Raw genomic sequence first — 20719 nt, forward strand, 5'->3', positions numbered from 1 at the left:
CCCTAATAGAACCCATTATAATCACTGATGCTATCTACACTGGATGTGGCGCGTCACAAAAAATTCCCGACAGTAAACTGATGCCCTGTTCTATCAAGCATTTGCGCACAAAGGACAAATAGAGTTGCTACGGTCGCTTTGTCATGTCCAGTGTGGGCAGCTTCTAGTTGTTGCACCGCAATGCGATGCAATACGACACAACAGTGGTTGCATCTGGTGTAAACAAGGTGTAAGGTCTATAGCATTCAAAAGAGGAGTGACATCTGGTTTTAGCTGCAGTGTGAATGTGGCAAACAGAATGTGGAATTTGAGAGAAAATGAGTGAGAGGAAGAGGAGAGAGTGGGAGTGTGGAGGAGTATATAGGCGATATCTGGCAGCCAAAGGTCTTCTCCTCATCCAGATTAAGCCTGCATGTCCTGCGACGCACTAGCCTAACCGCATCTTGGTGTAACGTTATACACAGTGTCCTAATGGTTTCAGTCAGAGCAGACAGACTTAGTCGAATGGCTCACGGCCTCTCTTTATGGGATATAAACACATACACACTCAGTCAGGTCACATGACATCCAGCTCACAATGTGGGGGTGCAAAGTGGCTGGACACTAATCAACACAGGCATTCATGCACTACGGGGAGGCCTCTCGGACTCACGCCATCTTTGTCCCTTCTCATCATGTGTCAAAAGGTTACAGCAAAAGACAACAGTTGGATTAGAGAGTTGTACAAGCTGCATTTCCTGTCTCCACTGCTAGTGAACATAAGACTCCTCAGTGAGAGTCTCTCATTGCGTGTCACTGAAGTTCACGCTGCTCTGTCTTTACTTTCTCACTCACTGGGATGTTTTGTCTCTGTTTCCTGAAATGTAAACATAGCCTGATTTCTTTGGTCAGTGCGAGTGGAAAAATATTCACGTGGGTTAATTTCGGTCCAAACTAATGGTTATCCCACTGACATCTGCTGCACACTCTGTACTGGCAGACATCAGCACAACACATCTGTAACTAATGTGAAATGTAGGTTTTTCAGAAAAGTATTGTAACTAATAGAGCATTTGTAAAACCCTTGGACACATTATAAACGTATTAGCCGGAATACAATACGATGATATTTACGTGATTCTTCATGTTGAGTTTATAGTTTGTAGTTAGTATTGTTGTAGTGTAGTTTTAGTTTATAGTTAGTATTTGAGTTGCCCTAAGACCAGGAACATACTTTACGCAAGTATGTACAGGGCCCAATGCTAAGGATTTTTTCTACTGGCAGATGTTACAATTTTTACTTGCCCTGATAAAATTTTCACTTCTCTTTTTTCTTAAATTGGTAATTTAAAAACTAAAATACTATCATCTCACTTCTCAGTTGGGCTTCACGATATATCGTTTTAGCATCGATATTGTGATATGCGCATCCGCGGTAGTCACATCGCAGGATGTGCGATTTCAAGGATAGGGATTGTAGTTGATCCGTGATCCGTGTGGGTCAGAGGGTTCAGAAAGCCTGTGATTCATGGATTCATTGCAAAGTTTAACCATAATAGAGTGAAAGTGTATTATTTGTATGTGTTTTAAGTCCTGTTAGTTTAACTATCAAGCACAAGAATACTGGAACTTGTCCGCGAACACAGAGCCGTGCAGACAGCACATGAACACCAAATTCAGTTCTCTTTTGCTTTTTTTTTTTTTTTTAGCTAGAACGTGCATGCAAAATGAAGTCAAAATTCCCATCTCGGTAAGTATCCTCGTCAGCACAGTCGGTTATGTGTTGTAATGAATTGAGAAAGAAAACGGATGCGTATCAATTATATTGGATCCGTGCATAAAGTTATCCTAATACACCCGCAGCTAATATACCTGCAGCTTCTCATTTATACAGTGAAGACTATACAGTGTGTGACGATGAGATGCAGTTATTATATCGTCAGTTGATCCGTGTGATAGAAGTACATGAGCGCAAGGCACAGTTTTCTTTTATGGTTATTATTTCTACACCCAGACGATAAAGCAGTGTATATTTCAGAAGGTTTAATTGTTTTTGTCATTTGTTATGTTGTTTTGGTAAGAGTGCATCAACGGGGAATGAAGACGTTGATGTGTATGTTCGGTGATAGGTGCACATATCAACGAATATCACAACACACTTCATTTGCCAATTAGTTTTTTTGGTTTCATGATATAACGACATTTCACATTTGTTTGTTTTTTACTGTTTTTTTACCGTTTATTGGAAAGTTTGATGAATGGAGACGATCTCCTTTGTCGGCTGCCATGGCTTTGAGTTAGATCGGGGATTTCTCAAAGGGGTGGGTGGGTGCTTCCAGGGTGCGTCTTTAAATATATGGAAAGTACCAAATGTTTTTTTTTTTTTTTTTTAGGTGTTATTTTCCTTTTACAAATGTATTGTTTAAGAAAATATTTCTAATGATTGCATATTCAGTATTTGTCATTTTCTGTTACCACAGATGTCCAGTTCTTCTGTAATCAAGAGATTTTTATTTTTTTCACACTATCTGGATACAGAGTTGGTTTAGTCCTGTTACTATTCTGGTGGGAATTTAAAATATTTAAGCCAGACCTTTTCAGCCTTTGGGGAGGAAGGGGGTCAGTGAGTTAAGCTGAGGTTGCGTTTGTGCTATTTAAAGCAAATTTACTTTGTTCTTTGTTAGAAATGGTGTGTGCTGAGTAAATCGTTTGTAAATATTATTTTTTTCCCTTCAATTTATTGTTTTTTTTCTTTATTCGTATTCACAGACTTGTAATTTGTACCCCAATTTTTGATATTTGATTAATACAATTAAAAAAATTAATAAAATCTTTGGATTATCCTACCCTACAAAATCACCCCAATCATTCTAGAATGATTAATTATTTATAAATAGAGCTATTCAAATCAAATAAAAAAATCACAGTGTCAGTTTTTTCAAATCAAATCAAGTCAAGTCACCTTCATTTATATAGCGCTTTTAACAATATTTATTGTTTCAAAGCAGGTTAACAGTGATAATGGGAAATTACAGTAACAGAGATTGTTTTGGCTTTACAGCAGTTTTAGAATAAAGTTATTGTCCAGCTAAAGTTAGTTTTGATTGATTCACTTCCGTCGTAACGATCATTAGCTGCTTACACGACACTGTTCTAACAGAAAACCCTTAACGCGCTCCGGCCTGCTCATTTGCCAAACAACAGTGCCCGGAGGCCCGAGAACGCAAACATTGAAATACATTCCAAGGTGCAAGCCTTGAACAATTTTGGAAAAAAAAAGTTATCTCTGCGCAAACTTCATATATCGTGCAGCCATACTTCTCAGTCAAATTCTACTCTACAGTTTAGCATTACTTTCCCAAAGTGTGGACTTAAAGAGGAGACCGCTAAGTGCCGAGGGTGTCTTTTGAGGGCTTGAATTGCAATACAGCACGACTGGCTGTATTGTTACCGTTTAGGCAAACTTTTTCAATGTGGTTCATGCCTGCTTTTAATGCTAGAGGTTTTAACATTCCTCATACCCAAGTGCCCCGTTTCATTTTGCTCTTACTGCCGACACCAAGTTCTCTCTTACAAGATGTGCTCTGCTTTTACAGTGATGTCATGCTCTCGTGTAACGGATCACATCTTCACATCAACACAGTTGCCCTATTGTCTCACAGCTCTGTGTGTGCATAAAACATTGACATTCTCAATTGGATTAAATGCCTAATTTTCCTCTACAGTATGTTGTTGCCCTCGTTTTTTATCGTAATGAGGAAAAGTCCACTTGATGAATCACCTCTCTGGCTGGTTGCCTGCTAGCTCTGCAGGCCACAGCCTAAACGAAAACCATCTGTTAGATTCAGGGGGCCGCCATGTGCACGGGGCGTTGGTGACTATAGCTGCCCCAGAATTTGAGCGTGGAAGGCCAAGAGATCACATGACATGCTCTTTTTGCTGTCTGTAAGAAAAGCTCCGGCAAGGCATAACATGTTTCTGTCTCAAACAATAAGCCAGTCCTCCGGGATTGAGCTCATTTGAAGAATTCATTCTCGACACAAAGTGAAATGAAACAAGTTCTTTTGGGGCCATTGTAGCTTTGTGTAGTGTAATGTTAGCTTTAGAGCAGATGTTAGTTCATTGTGGCTCTAATTTATAGCCTCTGACCCTGTAAAGACCATGCGGAATTCCAGCTTTCATCCGGTATTGTGGACTTGAACCTGTAAAAGCGATGATGAAAAATGTTGAGATTTAGAAGGCATTTACAGAAGGAACTCATCACTGAGGTTTGTGTTTTCCCGTAGGCATCTTTATACGTTAAAAAAGGCAGTGTGAGGCTGATGCTTGCTCTTTCTACTCGTACATAGACCTTTTTTGACAGTTAATAAAGAGTTTTTAACTTTTTAAAATGATGGTCCTTTAATCCTTGGTCATGATCAAAGTTCTGTTCTAAGGTTAGGTTTTTACAGATTTAACTTAACAATAAAAAAACACATTTCATTAACTGATAATGTTAATATACCAACCTACTGAAGTAGCCTACTAAAATCTGTTTAGTACCTTTATAATACATTGACAACAACCAAAAAACACAGATGAGATATGATAAATAAAAGCTTATCTCAAGCAGCTTTTCCACAAGTTATATATTGTGTGTTAGCCTATACACACAAACCCAAAACACCATCATGGTAACACACATTATGTTAAGGGTGTGTTCACACTTGGCAGATTGGTTTAATTAAAACAAACTCAGGTGCGATTGCTCTGTTAGTGCGGTTTATTTGAATAAGTGTGAACGCTGCCATACAAAGCCTGGTGCGCACCAAACAAGCTGGCCGAGACCTTAATAATTTAATAGCCTTTAATAATTACAAGCTTTTTATTGACGTCTTTCCACGGTTGAAACATTGATTGTGCGATCACAAGACAGGATTCATTTCGGTGAGTTGTACATTTCGTAAGTTGTAATGTATCTTTCATGCCTTCTGGTGTTCACCCATGTTTATTTCGTACTGTATCTAGTAGTAAAGAGGAGATGAGATGATCTGTTCACGAGCGCATGATCCATGCTGCCACTTGAAGTGAGGCGGCTATTTGCTGTCACACTGTATTAAAAAGCATCAAAGCGTAATTTATTGTTTGAATTTCGTAATAAAATTGACAGATTTTAAAGTTGAGACTTTGCTTCATATTAAAAGTAACAAAGGACAAAGCTTTTTGCAATTATTGGGTGGTGTTATATTTATTAAAGTTTTATAAATAAATACATATTTAAAAGTAAATAAAAAGGGACCTCACTGCAAGAATGCACATGGTTTCTTCTGCCAACCACATTTGTGTTTTCAGTGGCAAATAGGTTGTCAAAAGCATGAAACCATTGTTTTTGATTCTTTTGTGCTCTAAACATTCTTCACTTGGATGTCCAATGTGAAAATGGACCCTGAAGCAAAAGCAGTTGACAACCACTGGTCTAGAAAATGTAATTTATGTGGAAAATAAAATTTATGTGGGAGTATTTCTACCATTTCAGAACTTCACTTCAGCACTTTTACGATGGCATTTCCTCCTGACAGTATTCATAAATGCAGTTGCTCTCTCTCTTTTCCTAGGGACAGCTGTCTCTTTTTCAGCAGAGTCATTCTCTTGTGTGTTGACAGGGTAAATTATGCAGAGGTACAGAGTGAATATTTAATGGTGTAACCTGAGGTCTGGAACAGGCCCACATGGGAACCATTAGCACATCCACTACTTCAGCCAGGTCTCTTCCGTACTGTACTATATGATGACTTGGTAATAGGATCTTAGAGTAGATAACATCCTAGAACTTGGAGCCTATAAATTGGCAGTATTACACAAAAATGAATTTCCATGAGCTTGGAAGAGCCTGTGAATTCAGATGACAGATTAATTACAGGACACCCAATCCCTCACTCTAATGGAAGATGGATCATTTTTCTAATTCACTTTAAAGTGTCCATTTCCTAGAAGAGCTAAGCAATTACAAACTATTATAAAATATAATGTAATAAAGGTCTTCTGATGAGCTTGTAATGTCATATTAGGAGATCAGTTGAAATAGTTTAAAGGGATAGTTCACTGAAACATTTAAATCTGCTTTCCACATCTGACCTCTGAAGCGAAGGTGGGATCTTAGGATTTCAAAGCTAGCTTGCTATTGCTAGCCTTTCTGAAATTGCCTACCCTACCTTTAATGCACTGTCAGGTATTATTAGGTGACATCAGGTAGGCCTAAATATTTTTCATTGAATTTTTATCGGTAAATGAGCCATGACGAGATCTGATCGGATCACAATTACATGGCTTGTTAAACCTCTCTCTATTTCATTAAATCACATTTGCTGTCATATTGTTAGGGCTCGACACAGCCTGTTTATAACCGTCTATATCTCCGATCAGTCTGCTCTGCTGCCTGCTATTATTGTAGTTTTTCCAACAAATAGAGGGACTATACAAGATGTTGAGATAAAACACGCTTTAAATAATCCACTGGCAAACCTGCCTCTTTTCTTGGCAGGACATGATGTCATGAGTGTAAAAAGAGTCTGATTACTTGGCACACCCACTCTGAGTGTGTGTTTCCCCTCTTTGAGTTTCTCTATCTACTGCAGTACATAATGCACAATACACTTCCTGGATTAGCCTATATATGGTTTTTATGTTCATTATGGGGCATTGGACAGTAATACTGCTACTTTAGCCCTATTAGGTGGTAGTTGCATAATGATGTTTTGATTAGAATTATGCCATTATTTTAGCATGGAATCTGTGATTTTAATGTCCCAATATCATTGCCTTTTCCCTTCCTCCCACCATTCCTGTATTTAGGATTCTGCTGTTTTGTGTTAATGTTATATATAACCTTATTAATGTTGTCAAATCAGCATTACAGGGATTATTAAAGTATAACTTCGCAGATTTTCCACTTTCCAGTTTGCAGAAATTTTTTAGACAGACAGCATAGACCAGTGATCATGAACGTGCTGTAAAAAAGTTATGTAACATCATAATCAGTTCATTTTTATTTATTTTTAGTCAATCTTTTGTGCATGTAATCTAAATGATCAAATTAATCACATGAAAATGAAAACCCAGGCCTTTATACACACAATAATTTTCTTGTCCTTCAGTTTAATTGGAATTAATCTATTCAGTCATTTAGGCATGCTTTCATACCCTTTGACCTTTGCCTTGTGCTCAAATCATGGTTGTGTCCTGACAGGCCACGAGTAAATCAGACTGAATGAAATCCCCCAGCAGTGAATTATTGGTTTTGACCTCTGAGTTCACATTATAAAACCACAGAACTCAACGGGTCACGGAAATGTTGCCTATGTAGGCACTCGCTCATCCCACAATCTTGTAAAAGCCTGTGTGTCATCCAGGCCAGAACAGAAACATTGTTATGAGGGTGAAAAATAGCCGCCATATCCCAGCATGTGAAAGCTACAAATGTTCATGTGAACCGTAGCCTTCGGAAAACATCAGCAGGAAGGCAGTGCACCACGAAAAACCTGTGGATTCCTCGCACACCCCCTACAGATGCATAGGTCTGAAGGCCCGTCGGGGTGGCAGGCGGTCCGCCGGTGATGAGTGGTTCATGGCGGCTTTCCAGATTTCACTGCTGTGCTCTGGTCTGTCCGTGGCCTTTGCCAATACTACATGCTGGAGAGAAACAGACCCCTGTGTGTGTGACGGAGAGAGGGGATTTCACACACCCGGAGACGAGAGCAACTGATGTGGTTTAATGTGCATGGTGTATTTGTTTGAGCTTTATTACTTTTATTTGACCTCTGACAAATGATTTCATCTATTTATTTTGGCATAGAAGCTACAGCAACTAGATTTTACGCTTCCAGAAGAAAATGTGAGTGATGACAGCCTGTGCTGAACTTGACATTTTTGTGCAGTGCTACTGTGTTTTAAATGGTTGTCAGAGCGGTTGCTGGGGCGTTGCTAGCTCATATCAAAAGACATACCTGGTCCTACCTTAAAATACAGTTTTTGAGGTATCATCCATCCATCCATCCATCCATCCATCCATCCATCCATCCATCCATCCATCCATCCATCCATCCATCCATCCATCCATCCATCCATCCATCCATCCATCCATCCATCCATCCATCCATCCATCCATCCATCCATCCATCCATCCATCCATCCATCCTCTTTGAATTATGAATATGCATGTCTTTGAATTGCTGTATTCTGCATTCTGTTTGCTACCTTAATTAAATTCAAAAGGAGTTGTCACCCCAAGACGGCTCATGAGCTCCTTGAATCCATTGCGCTGAAATCATCCAATCATAATAGAGGTAATTTACCTTTACTTAAGGTATAGTAACAAAAACAACCTGTGGTCAGAGAGAGGGATGTAAATGGTCATGACAACTAAATTATGGTAAAAGAAACCCTGACTAACATTGGACAAAATAAGGTGTAGTGTATGTCAGCTTTTTTGCACTTTAAAAAAAGGGATAGTTCATCCAAAATGTGAACTGTTCCTTTTGATGTAATATTCATTTGGAATGCGACACCATTCTACACTAGTAATACTGTCTGAAGGATCTTGCTAACACCAGACTTCCCTAATGTTTAGAGCTGAAGTGTGTGTGTGTGTGTGTGTGTGTGCCCATGGTTTGGAAGTGACGCAGTATGTCTGTGTCAGCCGCCTCACAGATGGTCTTCTCTATCGCCCAGGCAACCGCGCAACTCAACAACTCCCTCAAGTCTGTGTCATCCCACACCACATGCTCGTCATAGCATTCCAGAACGGGACTGAATCCTCCAGTCATGCCGGAGCCGCATTGTCGTGAAAGCCAACAGCCTCTATCATGTGTGTGACTGATGAAAGAAAGAAGCCCACTCCCTTGATTAAAACACAGTGAGGCATTGTTGTCTAAAAGGAAACCATTTTCTGTGCTTTACTTTTCCTCATGGATGCAAGTTAAGTTAAGCTAGAAAGTTTTTTTACTCAGTTACGTAGTTTTTTGTTCAAGCCTTAACATGAAATCAAAAATGACCTACATTGTGGTTCAAAAATTTGGGGTCAGTAAGATTGTAAGAATATAAATGTTTATTAAAAAAAAAATCTCTTATGTTCAGGAAGGCTGTAAAATAATATTACACTTCAAAATAACTTCTTTTTTTATATATATGAAATTTTTTATTTATTATTGTGAATTTTCAGCAGCCATTGAGCTAGTCTCCAGTGTCACATGATCCTTCAGAAATCATTGAAATATGTTGATTTGGTTCTCAAAAAACATCCCTTAATATACATTATAACATTATTATAAAAACATTATATATCAATGTTGAAAAAAAATTGTGCTGCTTTGTATTTTTGTGGAAACTGGGATACTTTTTTTTTTTTGTATTCTTTGATGAGTAGAAATGTTGAACTGTTACGTTTGATACATTTAATGCATCCTTGATGAATAAAAGTATTAATTTTGTTAAAAAAATATTACTGACTCCAGTCCAGACTTTTGAATGGTAATATTTTAACCTTTTAAATAAATATTTCTGGTCTTATTATGCACAATTCATTTGGTGCAGACCTGTGTTCTAACTGTATTAAAACTAAATAAATGAATCAAGAATGGTATCATGGTATTCTAGTTTGTAATGCCCACTTTTTATAATCTAATCAATTACCAATGAATTAAAAAAAACTGCCCTATTTTTTCTTTTCTTTTTAAATATCCAATTTCACTCACAAATACATATCACATTATGAACATAAAAGGGTTTGCAGATGCCATTTAATGTTGCTATAAGTGAAAACACTCTTGGTGAGAGTGAGAGAATGCATGAACCCAAATAAAAGGTGATAAAGTGTTTCTTAGTTGATCTTAGTTTTTCATAGCAAGTGGACATATTGTAGACTATTTAGGTACGTAGCAAAATACGAGAAAGTCCTCTAGCTATAAGAAACCCAGAAAGCATGTCAAAGCAGACATGGTTACATATGGCAGTTGTTATCTCATTTGGCTATGTAAACACATTTAGACAAGTCTCTTCTCCTTAATCTGATATGGAAAAGTAAACGTCAAACCTAAACGCCTACACATACCGTTTTTATTTCTACTTTAACCGTTGAAGTATTCTGGTAGGTCTGGTTTTATCAATATTTCTAAAGATTGCCATGTCACCTTAAGTACCTTCTTTACACTTTGTTCCCATGTGGACTGGAAAAAAAAACAAAAACGTGGCCTTATTCCAGGAAGTTGCATAAAGTCAGCCAGTGTTGAATTGATCTTCATGAGATTTCTTACTTCAAATATTTTTGATTAAATGTTGTTATTTCTGCATTCTGAGCTCTTTTGATATCTGCAATACTAAACTGACAAAGACCTACATTTTTCATCTCGGCATGTCTCCTTAATGTTGTTCAATGTTTGATTGTGTCTGTTTCCTGGCAAATCCCCAGACTGAATGTTTAACGCGCTGCTATTTTAGTGTCTTGTAAGTGCTCATTATTTTTCAGCTTGGCTAGAATAAAGTGGGTACGGTTTACATGTGCCTGACGCACTGTCAATGAAGTGAATTATTTTAAGAACAGCCATTTCTTCCCTATCATTTTCTCTCTCTTTCCCTCCACTTCATTGCGTACCTCAGGATTTGTTTTTGAGGCACGCACTCGTTTTGGTGACGAGACGGTAGCGTGCTATTTTCAGCCTCTTACCTAACATGACTGCAGTTCTGACCACAGGGACAGATGTGAAGGGCTGAATTATTGATGACTTGAGTGTACTGCATTCATTAAAGTGCTTTATTTTAGTGCATGCAGTCTCAGTCATCCCCACATGCCATGAGAGAGCTGATGATATAGAGTTTTCTCATTTCCTGTTTTAAATTTGTCACTATTGTAGGAATTAGTGATGTGAACACCCAGCACAAACAAGGATGTAAATGCTTCCAAATTTAGTAATTTATCATCGGTAAGTGCTTGAAAGAAACCCAGATTAAACCATTGATTTATTTACTAATTACAGTATGTCACTTTAAAGATGGGCAAAATGAAGATGACATCATTCATAGAAGTTGTCTTTACCAGACTACACATTTTCAAAATTGATTCTGTTGGTTTTCTAAACCTTAAATGTTCTGGTTTAATAATTTGGTTGGTTGTCTAAACCCTGTTTTTTGTTGTTGTTCATCATAAATTCATTCAAGTAGCAGTGATAAAAAATAATAAAAATAACTTTTTTTTTGTTCAAAATTATAAACAAATTGAATATATCATCAATCCTTCCAAAATGTGTTTTTGTCTAACCCTGATTCACTATGGTTGGGCTATTATAAGTGTTTGTGTTTTAGACCTGATAGGATGGTTTTCAGAGGAAATTTATTGCATACATTCGTCACTCGCCCGTGCGTGTGTGTTCATATCCATTAGTAAAGATAAGTTGTTTTGTCTACTTTGATGTTTGTATGGTGTGAGAGTAGCACAGGTTAGTTGTCACAAAAAGAAAGGTTGACAAGGAGCACGCTAAATTTTGAAACTCCATGGAATCACCCGTTTAAAAAAAAAAAAAAAAAACACAGAACAGAGGGGAGTCTGCTGGCAAAAAGAGAACGCAACTGAGCTTTTAATAAAACAAGGATCAACATTTGCTTGGCTTTTCGGTGATGGAGAGAACGAAAGGATTTGAAATGTTGTAAACGCCACCCCTCAATAGGTGGGTAAGGTATATTATTGAACGAACAAATTGCCATATGTAGCTCTCTAACAGAGTTTATTATAAGCATTATGTATTGTGAAGGGTCATTTCAGGGTATAGCTACAGTAACATCTTAAGCTAGTCATTGAATGGCTCCTCCCCCTTTTCAGATAGCCAATAGCGTTTAGTTTACCTCACAGACTGCAAGTGGTACTTGTCAGCACCATGGAAGCGAATCCGAGCGCTGATGATACGTTAGATCCTAGAGAGTATTTGATTGGACAGAAGATGTGATGAGAAGCTGAAGTCCACAGTGATTTCATAAAAATGTGTGTTCCATTTTAGCGGAAATGAGAGACTGTAAGTTTTGAATGCTTATTATATCTCCTAAATGCGAATTTTGTCATTGTTTTGGAACACACCAGCTTATTCTTAACCTTAAGGCTAACATATTAATACTAAAAGCTAAAAAACTTACATTTTGATTTAAGGTTCTTTAAGCCTAGTAGTGAATGTTTTATGAGCAGTAGGATAACCATATTCATCCGCACAGTCACACATAGCCAAAGCACAACTAAAACGATGTTCTTCCCCAAAATTAATGCAGTTTTGTTTTTTGTCTGCTAGAGGGCCTAAAATCTCACTAAACTAGGTAATTTAATAGTCAACTGTTGGATTAGATGACCATTTGACCATCCTCCTGACCCATACTGACATATTTAATGTCCAATGGCAGTTTAATGAATTCATACTTTTTGTAGTTTATTGTCATGTTGCGAAAAATACACTGGTTATAAAGAGAAACGTGGTGTATTTCCTTTCGGTCTTGCTGAACTGATGTTTGTCAGCGGTGTTGGTTGGAGATGATGATACCTTGAGTCCTGCTGGTGATAAGACATCAGCACAAATACACGTCAGATGGTGATTCAACAGCCCGTTCAGAAATAGCTACGCCACATATTGCTCCTCCTAAAGGTCTCCTCTTCCTCAGTACCCATTTTCTGTCATTCTGTCAGCACTCAAATTAGATCCACCATCCCATAAAGCTATCATCTGCGGAAATGCCAGATGTCATGCTAGGTCATGTAAGCTTTTGATGCCTTGCCAGTGTTTTTAAGAGAGAGAGATAGATGGACCGACATAAAAGTCAGACATGTTTATCTCTTTCTACTTAATGCGTGTAATGCTCAGTCGGGATTTGACATGTTGCATGCTTGGATTTGAATGCTTTGCATCACACATATGCGCATACTTATTTGTGCTTTGCATCACACATATGCGCATACATAATTTCACCCCAAAATGAACATTTTGTCATTGTATAAGCAAGTGTCAACATGTAAGCTGTTATTTTTGTGCAGAGATGGCATACGGCTGTTGCTAATGCTGAGACATTGGGGTTGGCGTGTGGGGCGGCATAATCCATCCTCTCCGTTGAAATACTTGTGTGACATACATCCTTGCAGTGGTGTTAGCCGAACAGCTGTGTTTGTCTGTGTGCATCTGATTATCACTGCCACCCTATGAGCCAGACAGATCTGCAGATGGGAACTCTATCCATGAGGAACATAATCCGGATTCAGGCATTCATAGCGAGGAAAGAAGGTCAGAAGTTTTGGCCTTGAGGATCAGCCTGAGCGTCGTTCGTGACCGATCCTGGACTGCGCCAGCCAGTTGCAACTCACGGCTGGATGAATTAAAGGAATAGTTCGCTTCAAAATGAGAATTCTGTCATCATTTACTCGCCCTCTAGTTGTTTTAAACCTGTATGAATTTCTTTCTTCTGCTGAATATTTTGAAGAATGTCGGTAACCAGACAGTTGATGGACCCCATTGACTTCCATAGTAGGAAAATAAATACTATGGAAGTCAATGGGGTTCATCAACTGTTTGGTTACCGACATTCTTCAGAACATCTTCTTTTGTGTTCAGCAGAAGAAAGAAATTCATACAGGTTTGAAACAACTTGAGGGTGAGTAAATGATGCCACAATTTTCATTTTGAAGTGAACTTTTCCTTTAAAGCCATACAATTCAATTCAATTCAAATTTATTTGTATAGCGCTTTTCACAATACATATTGTTTCAAAGCAGCTTTACAGAAAGTGCATTTCAGAAATGTACATAGAAAAATACAGTTAGTTAATTAATCATGCATTAATTTAGGGCATAAACATATCGCCAGCGTCGAGTCGTCTCTTCACAGGCGTCGAGTCGTCTCTGCACGGGTGTTGGGGCATCTGTAGTTTCCATGGGAGGCTGGATACAAACTGGAGCAGACAATCTGTATTTACCTAGGGACTAGCGTCCCGAGATAACAACAGAAAAGCAGATGGGAAATAATTAGCGTAGCTGCTGTTCATAACAATAATGCATTCAATCTGATTCAACTGTAGTATAAAAGGTAAGTATTATGTGAATGCTTGGCTAAAGAAATGCGTCTTTAATCTAGTTTTAAACTGGGACAGCGAGTCTGAGCCTCGAACAATATCAGGAAGGCCATTCCACAGTTTAGGAGCTAAATATGAAAATGCCCTCCCTCCTTTAGTGGACTTAGATATCCTAGGAATGACCAGAAGCCTCAAATTTAGTGATCTTAAAGAGCGCGATGGATTGTAGGGCGATAGAAGTTCCGTTAAATACCCAGGAGCTAAACCATTTAGTGCTTTATAGGTCATTAGTAATACTTTGTAATTGCTACGGAACTTTATAGGTAACCAATGTAGAAATGATAGAATTGGTGTTATATGATCATATTTCCTTGACCTAGTAAGAACTCTAGCAGCTGCATTTTGGACTAACTGTAGCTTGTTTATTGAGGATGCAGGACAACCAGCTAATAAAGCATTACAGTAATCTAGTCTTGAGGTCATGAATGCATGAACTATCTTTTCTGCATCAGAAACTGATAGCATATTACGTAGCTTAGCAATGTTTCTAAGGTGGAAAAAGGCTGTTCTTGTAACATATGAAATATGATTTTCAAAAGACAAGTTGCGGTCTAATATAACACCCAGGTCTTTTACTATAGTGGATAAAGTAACAGGACATCCTTCTAAAGTAAAGTTGTATTGTAAGAGGTTTTGTGGGCAGTTTTTTTTTACCAATAAGTAATACCTCCGTTTTATCTGAATTTAATAGCAGAAAATTACACGTCATCCAGTATTTTATATCTTTAACACACTCTGTCAATTTAGATAATTTATTGTTTTCATCTGGTCGTGATGAAATATATAATTGAGTGTCATCAGCATAACAGTGGAAATGAATTCCATGTTTTCTTATAATATTACCAAGTGGCAGCATATATATTGAGAATAGCAGAGGGCCTAACACAGATCCTTGCGGCACTCCATAGTTTACTGACGTTATCTTCGATTTTTCCCCATTTAAACAGACAAAATGGTAGCGATCTGATAAGTACGATCTAAACCAGCTTAATGCCTGTCTATGAACACCAGTGTAGTTTTGTAGTCTATCTAAGAGTATTGTGTGATCTATAGTGTCAAACGCAGCACTAAGATCGAGTAAAACTAGTATTGAGATACAGCCTTGGTCAGAAGCTAGAAGTAAATCATTTGTAATTTTAACGAGCGCAGTTTCTGTGCTATGATGCGGTCTGAATCCTGACTGAAATTTTTCATAGATATCATTTTCTTGCAAGAAAGAGCACAATTGAGCGGACACAACTTTTTCTAGTATTTTAGACATAAATGGTAGATTTGAAATGGGTCTGTAATTTGCTAGATTATTATGATCTAATTGTGGTTTCTTAATAAGAGGTTTTATAACTGCCAACTTGAATATTCTTGGAACATGACCTAAAGATAAAGACGAGTTAATAATATTGAGAAGAGGCTCTTCCACTACAGGTAACACTTCTTTCAGTAGTTTAGTTGGTATTGCTTCTAATAAACATGTTGTTGGTTTAGATGCAATGATAAGTTTATTTAGCTCTTCCTGTCCTATAGTTGTAAAGCGCTGTAGTTTTTCTTGAGGGGCGACAATTGAGGCTGAATTATAAGGCGCGATTGAAGATTGTACATTTACAATTGTGTTTCTGATGCTTTCTATTTTCTCAGTGAAGAAATTCATAAAATCATTACTGCTAAACTGTAAAGGAATATTTTGCTCAGGTGACGTCTGTTTATTTGTTAGTCTAGCCGCGGAGTTAAATGAAAACCTTGGATTATTTTGGTTATTTTCTATTAGTTTGCGGAGGTGCTCAGCCCTGGCTGCTTTTAGGGCCTTTTTATAACGTGACATACTGTCTTTCCACGCGATTCTAAAGACCTCTAAATTAGTTTGTTTCCATTTACGCTCTAAATTACGAGTTTCTCTCTTGATAACATGCGTAGTATTGTTATACCATGGTGCTTTAGTTTTCTCTCTAACCTTTTTTAATCTAATTGGTGCAACAATGTTTAATGTACTAGAGAAAATGGTGCTCATAGTGCTAGTCATTTCCTCTAGTTCATCTGTTTGTTTGGGTTCACTAATCAGCTGAGTTAGATCAGGTAAGCTATTTGAGAATCTATCTATAGTGGTTGGAAGGATTGTTCTGCCTGGTCGATAACGTGGCGCAACGTGACAAATTTCAGCAGTACGTAGTATGCAAGTGACCATGTAATGATCAGTGACTTCATCACTTTGCGGTATAATATCTATATCGGTTGGATTGGTTCCATGTGATATAATTAAATCTAGCGTATGATTAAGACGATGAGTGGGACCAGTGACGTTTTGCTTGACCCCAAAGGAGTTTAATAAATCTGTAAACGCAGCCCCTAACGCATCATTTGTGTTATCGACGTGTATGTTAAAATCTCCAACAATTAATGCTTTATCGACATTGACCAATAGATCTGAGAGGAAAGTCTGCAAACTCTTTTAGGAAATCAGCGTAAGGCCCAGGCGGTCTATATACGGTAGCCAAGGCTAGAGATAATAGGGATTTCTTTCTTACATCTAAGAGAGTAACATTTAGCACAATTACTTCAAACAAATTAAACCGGTGACCTGTTTTCTGAGTAACATTAAGAATATCTCTATAGATTGTTGCAACACCGCCGCCACGACCAATCAGACGGGGCTCATGCTTATAGCAGTATCCTGGAGGAGTAGACTCATTAAGACCGAAATAATCATTAGGTTTAAGCCAGGTTTCAGTAAGGCAAAGTACATCGAAACTATTATCTGTGACCATTTCATTTACAATAACCGCATTAGGTGTGAGCGATCTAATGTTAAGAAGACCTAGCTTTATAAATTGTTTTTGTTCACTAATATTGGGGGCGACAGTGGCTCAGTGGTTCATGTAGTTTGTCTACAAACCGAAAGATTGGTGGTTCAATCCCCGGTTCCACTTGACCAAGTGTCGAGGTGTCCATGAGCAAGACACCTAACCCCAGCTGCTCCCGACGAGCTGGATGGCGCCTTGCATGGCTGACACCGCCGTCGGTGTATGAATGAGTGAGTGAATGGGTGAATGTGAGGCAATGTAAAGCGCTTTGGTGGCCATAGGTCTGTGAAAGCGCTATATAAATGCAGTCCATTTACTATTTACCAATATTGAGATTTACTGGTTTAATCACAATTAGATTTTTCCTGGATCCTACAGTAGATTTAATGTTTGACCTCACTAAACGAGGAATAGACACAGTTTCAATATAATGTTCTACATTGGTACTTATATCAATTAAGTTTGGACAGCAAAGAGTGTGATTTGGACTTTGACTTACTAGTCATATGGTGTGTAACGTCTTGGAGATGTTGTCCGACAGAAGAGCCGCTCCGATTCTGCTGGGGTGAAGACCATCAGCACGGAAGAGCCTAGGTCGCTCCCAGAACAGATTCCAATTATTTACAAAGAGCAGTCTCTGTTCATTACACCATGACATTAACCATTCATTTAGAGCAAGTAATCTACTGAACCTTTCTTGTCCTAGTCGGTACGTGGGAAGCGGTCCAGACACGATGATCGTTGTTTCAGGCGATGTGCTGCGTACCGTCTCGATCAGGCTCCTGTAGTCCTTCTTCAGAACCTCCGTCTGCCGCAGCCTGATGTCGTTCGTTCCCGCGTGCAACACGACAGCTCCGACGCGCTTGTCACTGTTCAGGATCTCGGGGACCTGCGCAGCGACATCAAGAACACGAGCACCAGGAAAGCAGTGAGTGCGCACCTTACCTTTACCTGAGGTAGCGTGGACATGCCGGACAATGGAACTGCCGATGATCACAGCGTCGCGTTCCGTCTCGCGTAGAGGGGAGAAGCGGTTCCGGGTGGAGATCTCGAAGGCCGGGAGGGGCGGAGAGGTCCTTGCTCTGGTCCGGGCTCGCGTCTTCCGCTGTGGAATCACCCAGGGTCCATGGTGTTGTGTCGGTGCCGGAATGAACGAAACCAGGGATGATCGCGTCCTGGCTGCTCGGGTCCTGTGCAGAGAAACACACGGAGTAGACGAGGTCGGAGTCAAAAGGTTACTAACCACTGACTTGTGAGCATCGGCGCGTGATGTTTCAAGCGCGGATCGCCGATCTCGCAGCTCGGCCTGCCTCTCTAGTAGGTCGCGGATCTGCTTCTCCACCGACTCAAGCTCTAACTGCACAGCATGTAGCTCGAAGGTGTCCTCACCTGCACTCAAAGGTAACGTTAGACACACATCTGTTATATTCGCCATTATAGCAGATGTGCTATAATGGCGAATTATAGCTTTCAGTGATACGGGTGTAAATAAGGCGATCGATAGGCGCGACCACGCGTGCAATGCTAGCGGGCTAAGGCTAGTAGCGGAAGTTCAGAAGGTTGGATATAAGTAGTGATATCAAAGCGATCCGATTGTTTTTTAAAGAGAATAGTATTCCAGATATGTTCACACGCTATAAAAATGAAAATGTTCGTTTGTAAAAGAGTGTAAAGAAGAAAATCAAGGTTTCTGAATTAATTCGACGGAGCTCCAAACACAGCAACAACGCACTCAGTCCTTTGCCTAATAGAAACAAGCAAACATTTGTTCATTTGATTATATCCAAGCAGACTCGTTTGAGGTGTTGCTTTCATCTTGAAGCATTGGTGAACTGAGTTTTTACAACTCGCACATCTTTCAGAAAGTCAGTAAAAATCTACTAATTAACTGAAAGTATCATGTCTTGCACTTGAAGTGTTTTGGGGCTAATGGAGACCTGAGAGTGTGAAGTCAAAAGCATCTTCATCATCCCCAATTCAAAAGAGGAACATGTAAACACTTCTGATGAAGACAGCAGGGAAATCAAGAAGACTGACATTTCATTTTGACACCTGCTGAGTGCAGCTCATCTGCTGTTCCTTGTTGCCAGTTTTGTTTTACATTTTATCACTGAACAAATTACTGCCACTGAACTTAACATGGTGTTTCACAGTAAGGTTGATAAGAAGGGGTTTAACTAAAATGATCAAGCTGGCAAATTGTAGCTGTCAATTAGCCAACAATTTAAATGGAAAACAAGATGTATTACCTGCAGCAGGGACTTCCCATTTGTATGAAATTATTATTTTAATAATAATAACAATAATAACGTCCATTCTACATGTTGCTAATCTTCATTTTGGACTATAACTCTGCATATAAGAATATAACACTGCCTATATACTGTACGTAAAAACCAGTAAGGTATTGATTAATAATACTAATAATGTTTTTTCAAAAAAGTTGCCAGCCACTGCCAGCATTTTTGATAATTTTCACAAAAATTTCATGGCCCCCAGAATATTTAGGTTTTATGAATATCTGAACATCCAATATTCATTTTTAAAGCAGAGACTCATTCTTTTGATATAAGTAAATCAAATTTTATTCTAGCTTCATGTATTCTTTTTTTATCAACACTTAAATGTAGGTATGTTTCATTAAAAAAGCTACATTTCTAATAGAAGGCTAAGAACAGTGAAAACACTGAAAGCCAGACAATTCAGTCAGTGGCGGTGAAAGTAAATGATTTTAATAGTATTGATTTGTCCCTCTCAGTCTTTTCAGTGTTGTTAGATAGCTTGTTAGCATTATGTTTGGTTGGGCGATGCAGTTAAATCGTCTGCAGGCTTGCTAATGCTTGGGGCGTAAACAGTGTCCGCTAGCATTAGCGTGGCTTTCGGTATGAAGGAGGAGGAGGTTTAGCCCGAGGTCCTTCTGTGTCAGCCTCGTGCTGGATTTAGCATCTGGGTGGAGACGCTAGTGGTGACTGTTGTCACTTGCCTTGAGGCTTCACCACAGAATCCAGAAGCGCCAACTTCCTCTTTAAGCAAGCACAGCCTAGTTTAGCAAGCTCCCATGGAGGATCATTCATGTGGCCCCTAGAGACTTGCTGTTGTAGCTTTCTAAGCAAAAAAGTAAATGAAGCCAATTGATCTTATATGTGTTTCACCATGAATATTTTATATCTCTAATGTGCCAGAGAATTTGGTTGATTTCTCAATGGTTAAATCCTATTATGTTAATTTGTTTGTGTATGTGTAGGGATACACAATCAAATCACAATCATGTTTTTTGAGGAAATGCTGGTCAAAAGAGTACATTTGTATTTTGCACTCTACATTTAGTGGTTTCACAATGTAAGCAAAACCGCAGGCTTTGAGAAACGGTTTATAATGGCGTTATTCTGAAGTTGCAGGTTGCTAGTCACATGTTTGTTTCTCATGAAGCAGTGAGTTTTTTTATTTTTTGTTTTTTATGTTTTATTATTATTTACAGTAATCTTCAAAGTGAAAGGAATGTAATACATTTATTGGTAACTTTTTATTTGTATTTATGTACGTTTTAATGTATTTGTATATTAAATCTTATATTATTGTATATTAAAATGTATGAGTGTATTTTAATTTTTTTTAATGAATAATTAAATATTCATTTAAAAAAATTATTATATTAATTTTTATTTTATTTATCATTATATTGCTATTTTAATTGTATTTAAACATTTATTTTATTTTATTTTTGGGGGCATCTTTTGACAGAACAGATCTTGAGGAGTAAGCCACAAGTCATGTTTTAAAAATCATGTCCCTTTAAGAGCAAATGTGTGTTCATGGATAAAAAT

At 38.3% G+C, this 20719-nt stretch overlaps 2 protein-coding genes across 7 annotated transcripts in view; one reads left to right on the forward strand and one right to left on the reverse strand.

Annotated features, from left to right (window-relative positions):
* Nucleotides 1-20719, forward strand: part of asap1b (ArfGAP with SH3 domain, ankyrin repeat and PH domain 1b) — a 90895-nt gene that overhangs the window by 12612 nt on the left and 57564 nt on the right. The window lies entirely within an intron of this gene.
* LOC311075791 (uncharacterized protein) lies at nucleotides 13813-18361 on the reverse strand. Its single transcript, XM_084103395.1, has 2 exons — nucleotides 17395-18361; nucleotides 13813-13937 (listed from the first exon to the last, which is right to left on the reverse strand). The coding sequence occupies exon 1, from the start codon at nucleotides 18328-18330 to the stop codon at nucleotides 17398-17400; it is 933 nt and encodes a 310-aa protein (XP_083959521.1). The 5' UTR covers nucleotides 18331-18361; the 3' UTR covers nucleotides 13813-13937; nucleotides 17395-17397.

This window comes from Abramis brama, assembly GCF_963993115.1.
Source record: "Abramis brama genome assembly, chromosome: 24".
Lineage (NCBI taxonomy): Eukaryota > Metazoa > Chordata > Actinopteri > Cypriniformes > Leuciscidae > Abramis > Abramis brama.

What these genes read in the sequence shown, in the direction of transcription:
- LOC311075791 (XM_084103395.1), bottom strand. Translation starts at nt 18,330, where the DNA reads ATGGCGAATATAACAGATGTGTGTCTAACGTTACCTTTGAGTGCAGGT.